The sequence below is a fragment of the Heteronotia binoei genome, chromosome 18 (genome assembly GCF_032191835.1).
Source record: "Heteronotia binoei isolate CCM8104 ecotype False Entrance Well chromosome 18, APGP_CSIRO_Hbin_v1, whole genome shotgun sequence".
NCBI classification, from domain to species: Eukaryota; Metazoa; Chordata; class Lepidosauria; order Squamata; family Gekkonidae; genus Heteronotia; species Heteronotia binoei.
In genome coordinates, this window is record NC_083240.1 from 12,705,470 (window position 1) to 12,719,873 (window position 14,404).

Below are 14,404 nucleotides of genomic sequence, written 5' to 3' on the forward strand. Positions count from 1 at the left end.
TGTTTCTCTCAGTCACCTCCTCGCTGTCCTCGCTCTCCTCCCCTTCCTTCACCTCCTCGAGCTCAGCCAAGGACATGAGCTCCCCCAGCATGCAAGCCCCGCCGGCCGTCAGCAGCGCCTTCGAAGTCACTGCCCACGCCGAGCTCCAGGGTGCCGGCAGCGGTTTGGAAGCAGAACTGGAGCACCTCCGGCAAGCCCTGGACAGCGGCCTGGACACGAAAGAAGCCAAAGAGAAGTTCCTCCACGAGGTCGTCAAGATGCGGGTGAAGCAGGAAGAAAAACTCAATGCAGCCTTGCAGGCCAAGCGCAGCCTTCACCAGGTAATTACGAGATGGAAATCGGGGCCGAAGGCAAGCAAACCAGGGTTACGCCAAGCAAACTGGGGTTACTTTTTTTAAGATCTTGAGATTCAAGGGGAGGTCGATGGGAGGGGACCAGAATTGAGGACCGCAGCGGTGTGACCATGGGTGCCACCCTCCCCCTCTCTTTCTCCTTGTTTCATGTTTCCCTCCTCCTGCTCTGCCAATGGGGCGGCGGCACAGTCCAGCATGGGAATAAGATTAATTAGAGCACCATCTAAGAGCCAGTCTGGTGTTTAAGTGTGGTGGTGAAGTGTTCAGACTCTTATCTGGGAGAACCGGGTTTGATTCCCCACTCCTCCACTTGCACCTGCTGGAATGGCCTTGGGTCAGCCACAGCTCTGGCAGAGGTTGTCCTTGAAAGGGCAGCTTCTGTGAGAGCCCTCTCAGCCCCACCCACCTCACAGGGTGTCTGTTGTGGGGGAGGAAGATAAAGGAGATTGTGAGCCGCTCTGAGACTCTTTGGAGTGGAGGGCGGGATATAAATCCAATATCTTATTATTATCTGGGAGAACTGGGCTTAATTTCCCCACTCCTCCACTTGCACCTGCTGGAATTGCCTTGGGTCAGCCACAGCTCTGGCAGAGGTTGTCCTTGAAAGGGCAGCTGCTATGAGAGCCCTCTCCAGCCCCATCCACCTCACAGGGTGTCTGTTGTGGGGGAGGAAGGGAAAGGAGATTGTGAGCCGCTCTGAGACTCTTCGGAGTAGAGGGTGGGATATAAATGCAATATCATCTTCTTCTCCCATCATCTTGGATTTTTAGGCATTTTAATTACTCGTTTACCTGTATATTTTGAATCATTGTTATGATTTATCTACTGTTTTATCATTGATGTATATTGCCCAGAGCCCTATCTTTACAAGGAAGGGGTGATCCATCAATTGAAATAATAATAAATTGAACTGCAGTAATTTTTCACAGTGAGATTCAGAGGCTTGCGTCTTGATCCGAGTTGCAAAAAAGTAGTTTAAAAACTGTTGTAATCAGGGCTTTTTTTTGGTAGAAAAAGCCCAGCAGGAACTCATTTGCATAGCAGGCCACACTCCCTGACACCAAGCCAGCCGGAACTGCGTTCCTGCTCAAAAAAAAAAGGCCTGGATGTGACGAGTGGTATTTTTAACTTCAGGAAAGAAATGCTATCTCTCCCCGCCCCCCACCCCAGCCACGCAAACAGGGATGCTTTCAGCATGCATCTCTGAGCATGCAGGCTTGTCTTAATTGCTTCTGACAAGAAGAAGAAGATGATGATATTGGATTTATATCCCGCCCTCCACTCCGAAGAGTCTCAGAGTGGCTCACAATCTCCTTTACCTTCCTCCCCCCCACAACAGACACCCTGTGAGGTAGTTGAAGATATTGGATTTATATCCCGCCCTCCACTCCGAAGAGTCTCAGAGCGGCTCACAATCTCCTTTCCCTTCCTCCCCCACAACAGACACCCTGTGAGGTAGATGAAGATATTGGATTTATATCCCGCCCTCCACTCCGAGGAGTCTCAGAGCGGCTCATAATCTCCTTTACCTTCCTCTCCCACAACATACACCCTGTGAGGTAGATGAAGATATTGGATTTATATCCCGCCCTCCACTCCGAAGAGTCTCAGAGCGGCTCACAATCTCCTTTCCCTTCCTCCCCCCCACAACAGACACCCTGTGAGGTAGATGAAGATATTGGATTTATATCCTGCCCTCCACTACGAAGAGTCTCAGAGCGGCTCACAATCTCCTTTACCTTCCTCCCCCACAACAGACACCCTGTGAGGTAGATGAAGATATTGGATTTATATCCCCCCTCCACTCCGAGGAGTCTCAGAGCGGCTCACAATCTCCTTTCCCTTCCTCCCCCACAACAGACACCCTGTGAGGTGGGTGGGGCTGGAGAGGGCTCTTACAGCAGCTGCCCTTTCAAGGACAACTTCTGCCAGAGCTATGGCTGACCCAAGGCCATTCCAGCAGGTGCAAGTGGAGAAGTGGGGAATCAAACCCGGTTCTCCCGGATAAGAGTCCGCACACTTAACCACTACACCAAACTGGCTCAGTCGGGACAAGAGTCCCGACTGCCTTGCCCTGGATAGCCCAATCTGGTCAGATATCCTGCCTGCCCCCTAAATCTAGTGACCGGTTAAAGCTCATTAATGCACTCATTTCTGAAGTGGCGGAGTCTTCCGCACATGCAGAGGTCATCGCCTCAATTTCGCATCGGTCTGAAATCGTTCTCCTGTGCCTTTCTCAGAGTTTACCACTTCGCCGAGAAACGATAGTTTTGACAGAGCTTAGCAATAACGGCTTCTCATTTACGGAAAGCCCAGCGCACTCAGGCGTACTTATGACTTGCAAATATGTATTCTTTCAATCACGGGTCGCATACAGAATCAGAAAGGGAGATGCAGCCGGGAAGCGGGGAATACATCTGTTTCTCAAGAACTGAAAACGCGTTCCTTATAGTTTTTCCCTTGACGAGCGAAGCCGCGGGCGAACTTTTCACCACGTTCGACTGCGAGTTCGGGCCTGATGAAATCCCCCCATGGAAACTCAATCCGGTCGAACAACCCAGCTTGGAATGTAATAATATAAGAGTTTGAATGCTCTGGAAGGCCTTGCTGGAGGCCAGGTTTGCCTTCCCCTGAAACGGCGCTTGAAGGAGGACAGCAGGGCATCCATTCGGGGAGGGGCTGTGGCTCAGTGGCAGAGCATCTGCTTGGGATGCAGAAGGTCCCAGGTTCAATTCCCGGCATCTTCAGTTAAGTAGCAGGTGATGTGAAAGACCTCAGCCTGAGACCCTGGAGAGCTGCTGCCAGCCTGAGTAGACAGCACTAGTATTGGTGAACCAAAAGATCGGAGTCAGTATAAGGCAACTTCATGCGTTCATCTGTTCATGTGAGTGGCCGAAGAAGAATGGGCCAGATGTTCTTATTGGCTCATCCAGGCCTTACTGACTACTCGGCATGTGACCTTGAGCCTTTTTGAGCCTTTGGCTCAAAAAAGAGAGTGGTCAGAAAATATAGAGCAGGGGTGGCCAACCCGTGTCTCAGGAGCGGCATGTGGCTCTTTCACCATACTGTGTGGCTCTGGAAGCCTCCACCACCACATCAGTCAGCCTTTTTTTTTTAGTTTATTTATATTCTGCCCATTCCCCCATGGGGGCTCCGAGCAGAGTACATCAGCATAAGTAATAATAAAATCACAGTAACAGTAAAGTACAACAGGATGGTCCGGCAAGATGGTACAGCAGGATGGTACGGTAGGGGAGGCCAACCGATCCAATAGATAGATACCCGCTGCCTCATCCAAAAGCCTGGTGGAACAGCTCCATTTTACAGGCCCTACAAAAGGCTAACAAGCCAGGTAGGGCCTGAATCTCCATAGGGAGCTGATTCCACCAGGTCGGGGCCAGGACCAAGAAGGTCCTGACCCTGGTAGAGGCAAGACGGGCATTTCTTGGGCCAGGGCTGGTCAAAAGATCTTGGGAGGCCGAACAAAGCGACCTCCGGGGCATATATGGGAAGAGAGTTTGAAGAAGGCATTCTCATTTTAAATCACTTCCCCAAGCCAAGCCACCTGGCAGCTTGGAGAATGCATTTAAAGTTGCTTTCCTTCCACCTCTCCCTCCCTCCATTTTCCTCCCCCCCCCTGTCTTGCGGCTCTCAAGCATCTGGCTTTTATGTCTTCTAGCTCTCAAACATCTGACATTTATTCTTTGTGGCTCTTATGGTTAAGCAAGTTTGACCACCCTTCCTATAGAGCCAGGTGGTGTCTCCTTGGCACAGTGTTTATTTGTACTGAACTGAGCCAAAGGGTATTATCCACCTTGGGGTCTCTTCCCCTCCCCTTCCAGGATTCAGTTGCTGCCGCGTTGGGATTTTAATTTTCTGCTGGGTAGCAGACTGTGTCACAGGGTCGGGAGATGAAATAAAAGCCAGGAGAACAATGTTCTGGCTCGGAAACAAGATTGTTGGGGAAACAGAGAGGATTTCCCATGACCTCGGTGCGGTTCGTTACTTAACAGAGGAAGTGCAGTATCTGGACATGGGAAGGGGAGATGGAAAAGGCAGGAAGGGCGAGGGTGGGGGGGGGGGAAACTGTTGGGAGTTTTTAACCCTGAAAGCCTCAAATCTGTAACAAATTCGTTACAAGCATCAAATAGACACCATTACGAAGGAGCGTGTGTGGTTTTTAAAATTCTTTTTAAAGCGTGATATACAAACTTGGCAAATGGTTGTCCATGTGCCTAAATATGCTAGTTAATGATGAGGCATCGGCAGGGCTTTTTTCGTAGCAGGAACTCCTTTGCATATTAGGCCACACACCCCTGATGTAGCCAATCCACCAAGAGCTTACAGTAGGCCCTGTAAGTTCTTGGAGGATCGGCTACATCAGGGGTGTGTGGCCTAATATGCAAAAGAGTTCCTGCTACAAAAAAAGCACTGGGCACAGGAATTTGATACCATTGTTCCCATCACCAGTGACTGGAAATGTGTTTCTTCCACTTTGGAGTTAAGGTCTTTTCACCCCCTTTTCTAGCTTCCTCACACTTGTACTTCATGCGACGAGGCCATCTATGTACCATATCCCACACAACATGGCTCAGTGTGGAAATGACCACGCAATTACAGGCCTTCCCTCCTCTTTGTGGCCTGCCAAACTCAAGCCCCCGTGCCTCCCCAGAATTCTCTCATGATACCATCTCCCCTCCTCTTTCAGGAGCTGGAGTTCTTACGTGTGGCGAAGAAGGAGAAGCTGAGAGAAGCCACTGAGGCCAAGCGCAACTTGAGGAAGGAGATCGAGCGACTCCGAGCCGAGAATGAGAAGAAAATGAAAGAGGCCAACGAGTCGCGGATACGGCTAAAACGGGAACTGGAGCAAGCCAGACAGGTCCGGGTGTGCGACAAGGGCTGCGAAGCTGGCCGGCTGCGGGCCAAGTACTCCGCCCAGGTGAGGAGAAAGGTTCCTCGAGGTTTCCTGACTGAACAGCACACACACGCATGCAATACTTATTAGCATTCAAAAATCATAATTCTTTGCCATCGTGGAAGAAAAATGAAGGAAGCAAAAGGGGCAGCAAGGCGATGCTTGGAGCCAAAATGGGAGCATTTGGTGGGGGGGAGGGTTGTCAACTTTGGGTTGGGAAATTTCTGGAGATTTGGGGGCGGGTCCTGTGGAGGGTGTGGTTTGGGGGAGGAGTCTTAGTGGGGGTAAAGATGCTATAGAGGCCACCTTCCAAAGTAGCCATTTTCTTTGAGGAACCTGTCTCTTATCAGCTGGAGATCGGTTGTAATTCTGGGAGAACTCCAGGCCACACCTGGGGGTTGGCAACCTAAGGGAGGCAGGCATCTCAGGTGGAACCTTTTGTACACTTTCGAATGTAGTCATCCCTTCCCTTCTTAACATGTCTAGGCCAGTTTGGTGAAGTGGTTAAGTGCGTGGACTCTTATCTGGGAGAACCAAGTTTGATTCCCCCACTTGCACCTGCTGGAATGGCCTTGGGTCAGCCATAGCTCTCGCCAGAGTTGTCCTTGAAAGGGCATCCACCCACCTCTCAGCCCCACCCACCTCACAGGATATCTGTTGTGGGGGGAGAAGTTATAGTAGATTGTGAGCCACTCTTGAGTCTCTGATTCAGGGAGAAGGGCAGGGTATAAATCTGCAATTCTTCTCCTCCTCCTCCTCACAATAAGTATTACAAGGGGGGTGAAATTCTGTTCTCTTTAATGAAAGCCAGCAGAAAGGCACACACACACAGCACAACACACGCACACATCTCATAAGTTCTGTCACTGGGTGTTGATGGGGGCACGTTCTGTGCTGTGAAAAACTACCAGAGCTCTTTTTTAAGAAAAAGTGTAGAACAAATCCCCATTAAACTTTACTCTTCCCCAGCGGTCTTGTTAACAGGAAGGGGAGCGGCCCTTTTGTAAGGCAGGCTAAACTTAGGCGAGCAGAAGCAGGAAATGATGCGGGTTTCCTCCTCTAGCATCATGGGATGTCTCGCTGATAAGAGGTGCCCAGACTAAACACAATCCGATTCAGAGCTTTACTCGCTGGGCGTCAACTTCCACTTTAGCGGTGGTGGCGGTGGATACATTCTTAACCAAAATAGAGCTTGCAGATTTGCTGTTCCAGTCTGTTCTGGGTTGTTGTTTTTGTTTTTTTTTTAAAGTTCTCCTGTTCTTTGCTCAAGGCAGGGGAGGAGGGTTTTTTTTCTTTTTTCTTTCCTTGCTGGTAAAAATACGTATCATGTCAGAAGCCCTTGTACCCTGAGCTCCCAGCTGCTCTGGAGACATAGGAAGTCTTTGTTTGAGCACAGGAGAGAGGACGCGTCTGTCTGTCTGTCTCCTTGGTTTCTAATTTAGCAGAACCCACAGTTCCGATGCTCATCTGAAGAAACGGCGTCAGAGGAGGAGGACGGATTAAGCTGAGAAACCAGGCGCTGGGGATTTTTCAGAGGAATTAGGGGATGTGTAGGCGCCTCCAGACATACACACAGGCACACAGTTGCACAGCCTCTGGCTGCATTCAAAGCCTAGTGTTCGAGAGCACTGGCAGGTGGAAGACTCTTCATTCCGGGTCCTTCTCTACATGCCCCCACTTCCAGTGGGCAACTGCTGCACGAAGGCTTGTTTCTAGAAATTCTCCCTTTCCCCGCCCAGATTTATACCTTGTGCTCTTAAAGAGCTTTACTATTCCTGCGTAGAGCTCAAAGCCCTAGTCTCAAATGCCCAGAATAAACTATCTCCCTTACGCATCTGCCCCAGTATCTAAAGTTGCCAGGTCCAGGTTAGTAAAATTTCTGGAGATTTGGGGACAGAGCCTGGGGATTGTGAGGCTTTAGAAGAAGAGAAGAGATTGGATTTATGCCTCGCTTTTTGCTAGCCAAAGGAGTCTCAGAGTGGCTTACACTCTCCTTTCGCTTCCCATCCCCACAACAGATAACCTGTGAGGTAGGTGGGGGCTGAGAGAGCTCTCCAAGAACTGCTCTTGAGCAGAACAGCTCTGAGAGAACTTGTGGCTTACCCAAGGTCATTCCAGCAGCTGCAAGTGGAGGAGTGGGGAATCAAACCCAGTTCTCCCAGATAAGAGTCCGTGCACTTAACCACTGCACCAAACTGGCTCTCAGGAGGATCTCAGCAGGATATAAGGCCATAGAGCCCACTTTCCAAAGCAGCCATTTCCTACAGGGGTAATTATCTCTGTCACCTGGAGATCCACTGTAATTCCAGGAGATCCCCACCTACCACATGGAAGTTGGCAACCCTCTCCATGGTCCTTCTCTATAAGCCTCCACTAACAGAAGTTTGGTGTGCAAGTAATGCTGAAAGGGCCTTTTCTGTGGTAGGCCCTGACTTACAAAGTTTTTAACTGCAGCCAAGATCATGAACTTTCAAATGCCCAGCTAGCTATGGTAGCTTTCAGCAGCAGCTGGCACCACCTTGGCTGTGACTATCTTGTGTTCTCCCTGTTTATATTTGATCTTTGTTGTTTTCTGCTTAATCTTTTGACGTGCAAGATGCTTTAGTTGTCTATGTAAGTCCCCTGGGGGGCTTTCCTGCTGGACAAATAAGGCAAAAAAAAAAAAAGCTATACTTCTGAAATTTCAAGCGAACAAGTACCAAATAGCTCAAAGAGGCCTGCACTCTGAGACTCGAATCACACTCAGTAAGCGGTGTTAAGACCTGGCGAGCTAGAGCAGCCAGCCGGAGTGGGCCTTTTTTCCCTGTGTAAATTTAAGTACAGTTGACAGTTTGATCCAGGAATGGTTGTGTTGCTATTTCCTCTTTGGAGTGCCAACAGCTGTCCTGTTCGAGAGCACTGGCAGGTGGAAGACTCTTCATTCCGGGTCCTTCTCTGCATGCCCCCACTTCCAGTGGTTCAGTGGGCAACTGCTGCACAAAAGCCTTACCTGTGGTAGCCCCCTGACAGTAGAACAAAACCCGTTAACTTTTGAATGCCCACCTAAGAAGCCCTCTCAAGTATTAGAGAAGCGGCATTCTCTGAGCATCTTCTCTTTCATTCCCTCTAGATCGAAGACCTGCAGGTGAAACTCCAGCATGCCGAAGCGGACCGGGAACAGCTGCGCGCTGACCTGTTGCGCGAGAGGGAAGCGCGGGAACACTTGGAAAAAGTGGTCAAGGAACTTCAGGAGCAACTGTGGCCTAAGCAGAGCAATCTGCCCAGCAGCGAACATATGGCAAAGGATCTGGAGAACTAGAAGCAGCGCTCGCGAAAGGAATGAGACATTGTCTAACCCCGTAGGCCAGACTGACAGATATGCACAGTAAGGGATTGTGTGGGGGAGCGGCGCATGCGCATGGGGGCTCGCCCCTGTGCATGCCGGTAATGGCAGTGGACTTAGTTACTGATCGGAGGGCAGACGTTACTCGTTATAACAGAAGCACTGAAATCCTGTCTTTTTTTCCTTTTTTTTTCCAAATCCATATAGCACAACATCTTCCTGTGCCTATAACATGAAGAGTGTTTATTAAAACAAAAACTAAACTACTTTTGAGTCCACAGCAAAAAAAAAAAAAAAAGAAATCTTTTTCTACTGCTCTTCGGGTGTATCTGGCAACACCCAAGGAAAACGGAAAGGGAGAGAGGAAAATCCCCTTTTCCGCGCAACACTTTGGAATTACGAGGACCCTTTTTTGTTATAAGCTATTTAAAAAAAAAAAAGTACAAAACGGTTGAGTCACAAAGATGTGGTATTGTAACCATCAACAAGATTTTTTTAGAAAATAAATATATTATATATAAAACTGGGGTGGGGGGGGGGCGCGAACAGAGACACTTTTGGATGCCTCATTTGTAAAGATAAATTGTTAAAGGTGTTGGGTTCTTCCCTAAGAGACGCTTGTCTGAAAATACCCAACGGTAAGCCATGACAGTTTTGAACCCTTCAGGGGATTTCTACGAGAATTTCAAAACTTTTTAATTTGTTTCTAGTTTAAATCCGCATGTTCCCCCTCCCCCACACACACACCCTGCATTTGCACCAATGTTAAGAGAGCCAGAGGGGAAAGGAGAGTGAAGAGTGTAAGCAGCGAAAGGACATCCAACACGAACCCTCCCCCCCCCCGCCTTATTAAAGTCAGTGTTTGTAAATCATGCCATAACTCTCCTTTAAAAAAAAAAAAGATATCTGTTATTAACTGATGTGTTTTTAAAAAAAGACTCGTTTCATATCCAGAGCACTTCAGTTTTTAGGAAAGAAATAGAAGCTGCGTTTTTCTAAAAAAAAAAAAATTAAAAAAAGTAAAACAAGAGACGGATGGACCATGAAGCCGCTTGTGAGAGACGAGAGAGAAAGAAGTGTGTGTGTGTGTGAGACAACATTTCTTTCCATTTATTTTCTTTTAATTTTTTTCCCTGAAGAACTCATTCCCATTTGTTCATCACCTCAGAAATTCAGTATTTTCTTGACTTGCAGTCACGTGTGAGGACTTGGGTGCCCCCGGAAGATGGCTCAACGTTGTATTAAAGAGACAAAAAGAGACTTTTTGCTGCTGTGAATATAAGCCTACATTTCTTATTCTTTAGGTTTTGTTTTTTTTTAAAAGGGGGGGGGGGGTCTTTATTTTTGTGACAAATATTTTAATCTTGGGATCTCTGCTGCAGCTCCTTCCCAACCCAGCCATGGATCTAAAGAAATATGCATTCACACGCTCAGGGCAAAATCCTATTCCCGGTGGGAGTTTTGCTTCGACAGGATTGGGGCCAACGTTTCAGTAACCAGCTGGATTCTTGTTTCTTTCTTTTTAAAAGAAAAAAAAAAGTTTGTCAAGAACTGTGCTCTCTTCCTCGTTTCCCCCCCTGCTTCCCCCTCATTCCTCGGTTGCCAATTTTGCCGGCCTGCCATTGCGCGTTGGAGTGGGTTTGGGTACTGTCGATCCATTTCAGGCTCAAGTTGTGCTGGCTTAACTCTAGCAATTATGTTGTACAAGATGCAAACAAAACTGGGGAGGTGGCAGGCATTCCAGAGTCAGGTTTCCAAATTTAGTTCTTTAGGCCTCCAATGGTTGAACAATTGGTGTTTCTTCCATGGCCATTTTGCTGTGTGTGGGAAGGAGGGGAGGCGCCACCACCGTCATTCCCCTCCACCCTGGCAATACTCCGACATGTGAATTCACCACAATGACCACGGCTCTTCTCTTGCCCTCTAAAGCGCATTTCCAGAACTATTTTCTGGGATGTTCCGGAACATTTATCGGAACTGTTTCCCTGAATCCGTTCCCCGGCCTTTCGACAGGTCACTTATTCAAAAAAAAATAATGGACTTTTGATTCTGAAATGGAGAGGGGGGACACAGATCACTCTCTGGGATGCCTGCCCCTCCCCTGGTGTATCAACACTGATGGGACATTATCCTCTGCTAATGAAACTTTTCCTTCGCTAAGTCGCTGCCAGTCCTAAAATTAAAGTATTTACTTACAAGTACACTAGGTAATTTTTTTTAAAAAGCGAACTGTATTAAAATAAAGTTATTACCCATTCTAATAGCCGTTGTTAAGCATGAACATTGGAAGGAGAAAGTAAAGTTCATTTCGGGGGAGGGAGAGGCTGGTAACAAAAAACATAATAAAAAGAAAGATTATATTAGAAAAAAGTCAGGTTACTTAGGCAAAATAAATTAAGGGGAGCAAAAAAAAAAAAATTTTTTTTTTAAAGCTGTACGAAATAATTTGCATGAAACGAGCCCCGTTGTCCAAGGTTACAGGGGTTTTGCCCTGGTTCAATTGTGATGAGCAGATCCCATTCTCCCTCTTCTAAAGTGCAATGCAAACAGATTATTGATTGTGTTTATGCAGTTATTTTTTTTTTAAATGTGGGGATTTTTTTTTTTAAAAAAAAGCTTCTTTGTATGTTTTTTTCTGCAGTTATTAAAAAAAACATATGCATGGAATTAAAACCTTTGCCATACATATATTAATCAACAGGCATTATTACTGTCTTATGTAAAGGGGGGTTGTTTGGGGGGGGGGTCATCATGATACAAAAGGAACAGAACCTGTTCTCAGCCTTACGGATTTTTCGTGGCGAATACTTCTCTCGTAAGAGTCACAGAATAATGTCGCTCGTATGCTGCCGGTCTGTCTTGCGGCTGGCGATTTACTCCCAGGGAAACCAACTGACTTGTTCACACTCGGGGTGTTTTTTTCCCGTTTCCTCCTTCAAACTTTGGCTGCGGCCAGGAATTCCAAGGGGTCATGATTGGGAATAAGCTTGTGCCTCGCTGGGGTAGACTGGACATCCTAGACATACTCTGAGGAACCCTGGAATTCTGCAGAAGTTTAACAAGGAGGCTCTCAGGAGTGTAGAAAAGCTTCTTCAGAAGAAAGCTTGCCTGCCCACCCACTCTGAGGAGCCCCTGCACAGTTATTACAAGGGTGTGCTACTTGTCTTCGTGGCCATCCAGGCTTTTCGCTCTAACAAATACTAGCTCAAGCAGAGAGAAAGAGGTTCAGCACATCCAACCAGAGAATTGTACGCAGCCCAGTACATTTCCCCTGCATGAATGCTAGTTCCTCAGCCGCTGGTATGACCAACCCGACAAGAGAAGTTTGTGAACCCTACCACGCCAAACCACAGAGATCAGTTGCCCTGGAGAAAAAGGACAGCTTTGGAGGAAGACTCCCCGGCATTACACCCTGCTGAAGTCCTTCCTCTCTCTCAGCCACGCTCTCTGCAAGCCCCACCCCTCAAAATCATTTCTCCTCTCAGAGTTGACAACCCTACGAGCCACCAAACTACAGTCCAAAAACCATTCCCCATCCGACTAGATCTGGTGTAATAAGGGTCCTACTGCTGAAGCAAAGAAACACAAAACTCGCTCTTGTGCAACCGTGTCACACCATGCTTGTTGTACCCCCAAGCCTAGGGAAGAAGCAAGCCCGACTCCTTGCTGATGTAGCCGCCGACAAACCAGACTGCAAAAGGAGGCCTACAGCTTGGGAACACAGAGCTGTGCTTCCAAAGTCTCTGTTTCTAAAGATGGCATTGAAGGCTCACATTTCAAGGACCATGGTGTGCCAAAATCTGCTGCCCTTGACACTGAATCTGTGTCCTCTCACTTTTCAGTTGTCATGCTATTTTAAACATTCTTTTTAGGGGGGGGGGGATTCTACCATCCAGGTATCCAACTTCAGGAACCTGTAAAAAAAGGAGTAAAAAAGAAAAGCAAATAGAACAGGGAGGGGGAAACTACCTGACCAACAAAGACTGATGTTGGCCTCTTCTAAAGCTGAGAATATTTGCAGGACACATATTTAAGGGGTGCACTTAAGAAGCATTAAGTGTATTCCTACATGTGCAGCATTCTCCCCCACACACACACACACACAATGAAGTGCTGGATCTTTACCTCTTTTAATCCTGCAGGTCTAACTCTGATAGCTCATTTCTGGTCTGCATCCATTTAAAAGCACACAAGGCAAGCAAAAAATGAATGATTCCCAAATGTTTCTCTAATAGGATTGCAGGTTTTTTATGTTAGGCTGCCAACTTTGATTTTATACAGCCCAGGTGATAACAGAGATTTCGCCCCCGTAAAATACATCCCTGATGGAGGATGTAGCCAAGAAATTATGATGACAAAAAAATCTCCTTAGGAGATGAGCTGGAAATCTTGTGTGGATTTTTTTGTTTTGGGGTAGGGGTTTTTTTTTTTGGTAGTATGTCATTCTATAACAAGCAGGAGGATGTTTAGATATGGGATCGCCGACGCTGGGTGGTGACAATCTAGTTTTGGGGCAAAACTCTATGGTTTGTAGCCAATGTTACCATAGAGTTTTGCCCAAAAATTAGAGCATTGCCCGCGCTGGGTGGTGACAATCTAGTTTTGGGGCAAAACTCTATGGTTTGTAGCCAATGTTACCATAGAGTTTTGCCCAAAAACTAGAGCATTGCCCAAAAGTGACATCATCATGTCACCTTTCAGGCCAGCTGAGGATGGGATTTTCCCTTGCCGGCCAAACACCAGGTAACAGAAGCACCTCACAAAAGCAGGAGTTCCTCTATCTGTCAGCCCTATTTAGATACCATTTTGTCATGGCATCTCTTGCACTTTGCCAGATCCCTGGCCACAGGCAGGGGTACGGAATAGGGTTGCCAGATCTTGGTTGGGAAACTTTTGGGGATTTGGGGGCGGAGCCTGGAGAGGGGAGGAACACCTTAGTAGGGTACAATGCCAGAGTCCACTCTCCAAAGCGTCCATTTTCTTCAGGGGGATCTGGTCTCTGGAGATAAACAGTAATTTCTAGGAATCCCCAGGTAGCACCTGGGGGGCTTACATCCATCCCTGCATCCTTTCGCTTTGGCAGATGCCTGTTCAAAGGATTTCCAAGACAAACTTGTATGAGGAATGGAAATGAGACAATCTGGAGTGCTATTCCTACAAATGTTTTTGCCTTCAGTGAATGGACAAAGCCAGGATAGCTTCAGGTCTTTCTTCCTTGCAATGAATGGTCCTTGTCTCGGAAAAGGTCCTAGTCCACTGTGTACAAATGCCTCCAGTGAGCACTGCCAAATGGTCACTGCCACCCCCCTTTTTTGTTTTAGATCTGCTGCCAAGGTCTGAGGGAGCGATGGCGGTAAGATCTAGCTAGGAAACATACTCATAGGAGGGCTTTTTTTGTAGCCAGAGGCCCAGAACCCCTTTGCATATTAGGCCACACACCCCTGATATAGCCAATCCTCCAAGAGCTCACAGGGCTCTTAGTACAGGGCCTACCGTTAGCTCCAGGAGGATTGGCTACATCAGAGGGGTGTGGCCTAATATGCAAAGGAGTTCCTGCTACAAAAAAGCCCTGGCTCATAGTTTTTTTAAAAAAAAAAACCAAAGCTCCTCAAGGTCTCCAACACAACATGTGGCGCTCTGCATGATGATGTGCCGTCCCAGTGCGCTCACAGAACGTTCTCCAACATTCAAGTGAATGGGAAAGTCTTTTTGGTTTGCAGAGCTCTAACTCCTCACCAACCCCCAAACTGACAGAGGGGAAATTACATTTCCTCCCCACACAGCCACACGCTTGGCTGCCTTAGGGAGCTATTG

General features: G+C 47.6%; 2 protein-coding genes across 5 annotated transcripts in view; one reads left to right on the top strand and one right to left on the bottom strand.

Annotated features, from left to right (window-relative positions):
• Positions 1–11,288, top strand: part of SKI (SKI proto-oncogene) — a 193,777-nt gene extending 182,489 nt beyond the window's left edge. The window contains exons 5-7 of the mRNA XM_060259676.1: positions 13–320; positions 5,062–5,292; positions 8,378–11,288. Coding sequence (XP_060115659.1) covers positions 13–320; positions 5,062–5,292; positions 8,378–8,566 — 728 coding nt within the window. The 3' untranslated portion in view covers positions 8,567–11,288. The remainder of the gene's footprint in view (positions 1–12; positions 321–5,061; positions 5,293–8,377) is intronic.
• LOC132587386 (uncharacterized) overlaps positions 1–14,404 on the bottom strand; it is a 106,902-nt gene that overhangs the window by 11,118 nt on the left and 81,380 nt on the right. The window contains exon 5 of one of the 4 annotated variants that reach the window (XR_009556418.1): positions 6,053–6,735. The exons of the other annotated variants lie outside the window; for them this stretch is intronic. The gene's annotated coding sequence lies outside the window, so the exon portion shown is untranslated. Of the gene's footprint in view, positions 1–6,052; positions 6,736–14,404 lie in introns of those variants that run through there. 4 annotated transcript variants of the gene reach the window in all.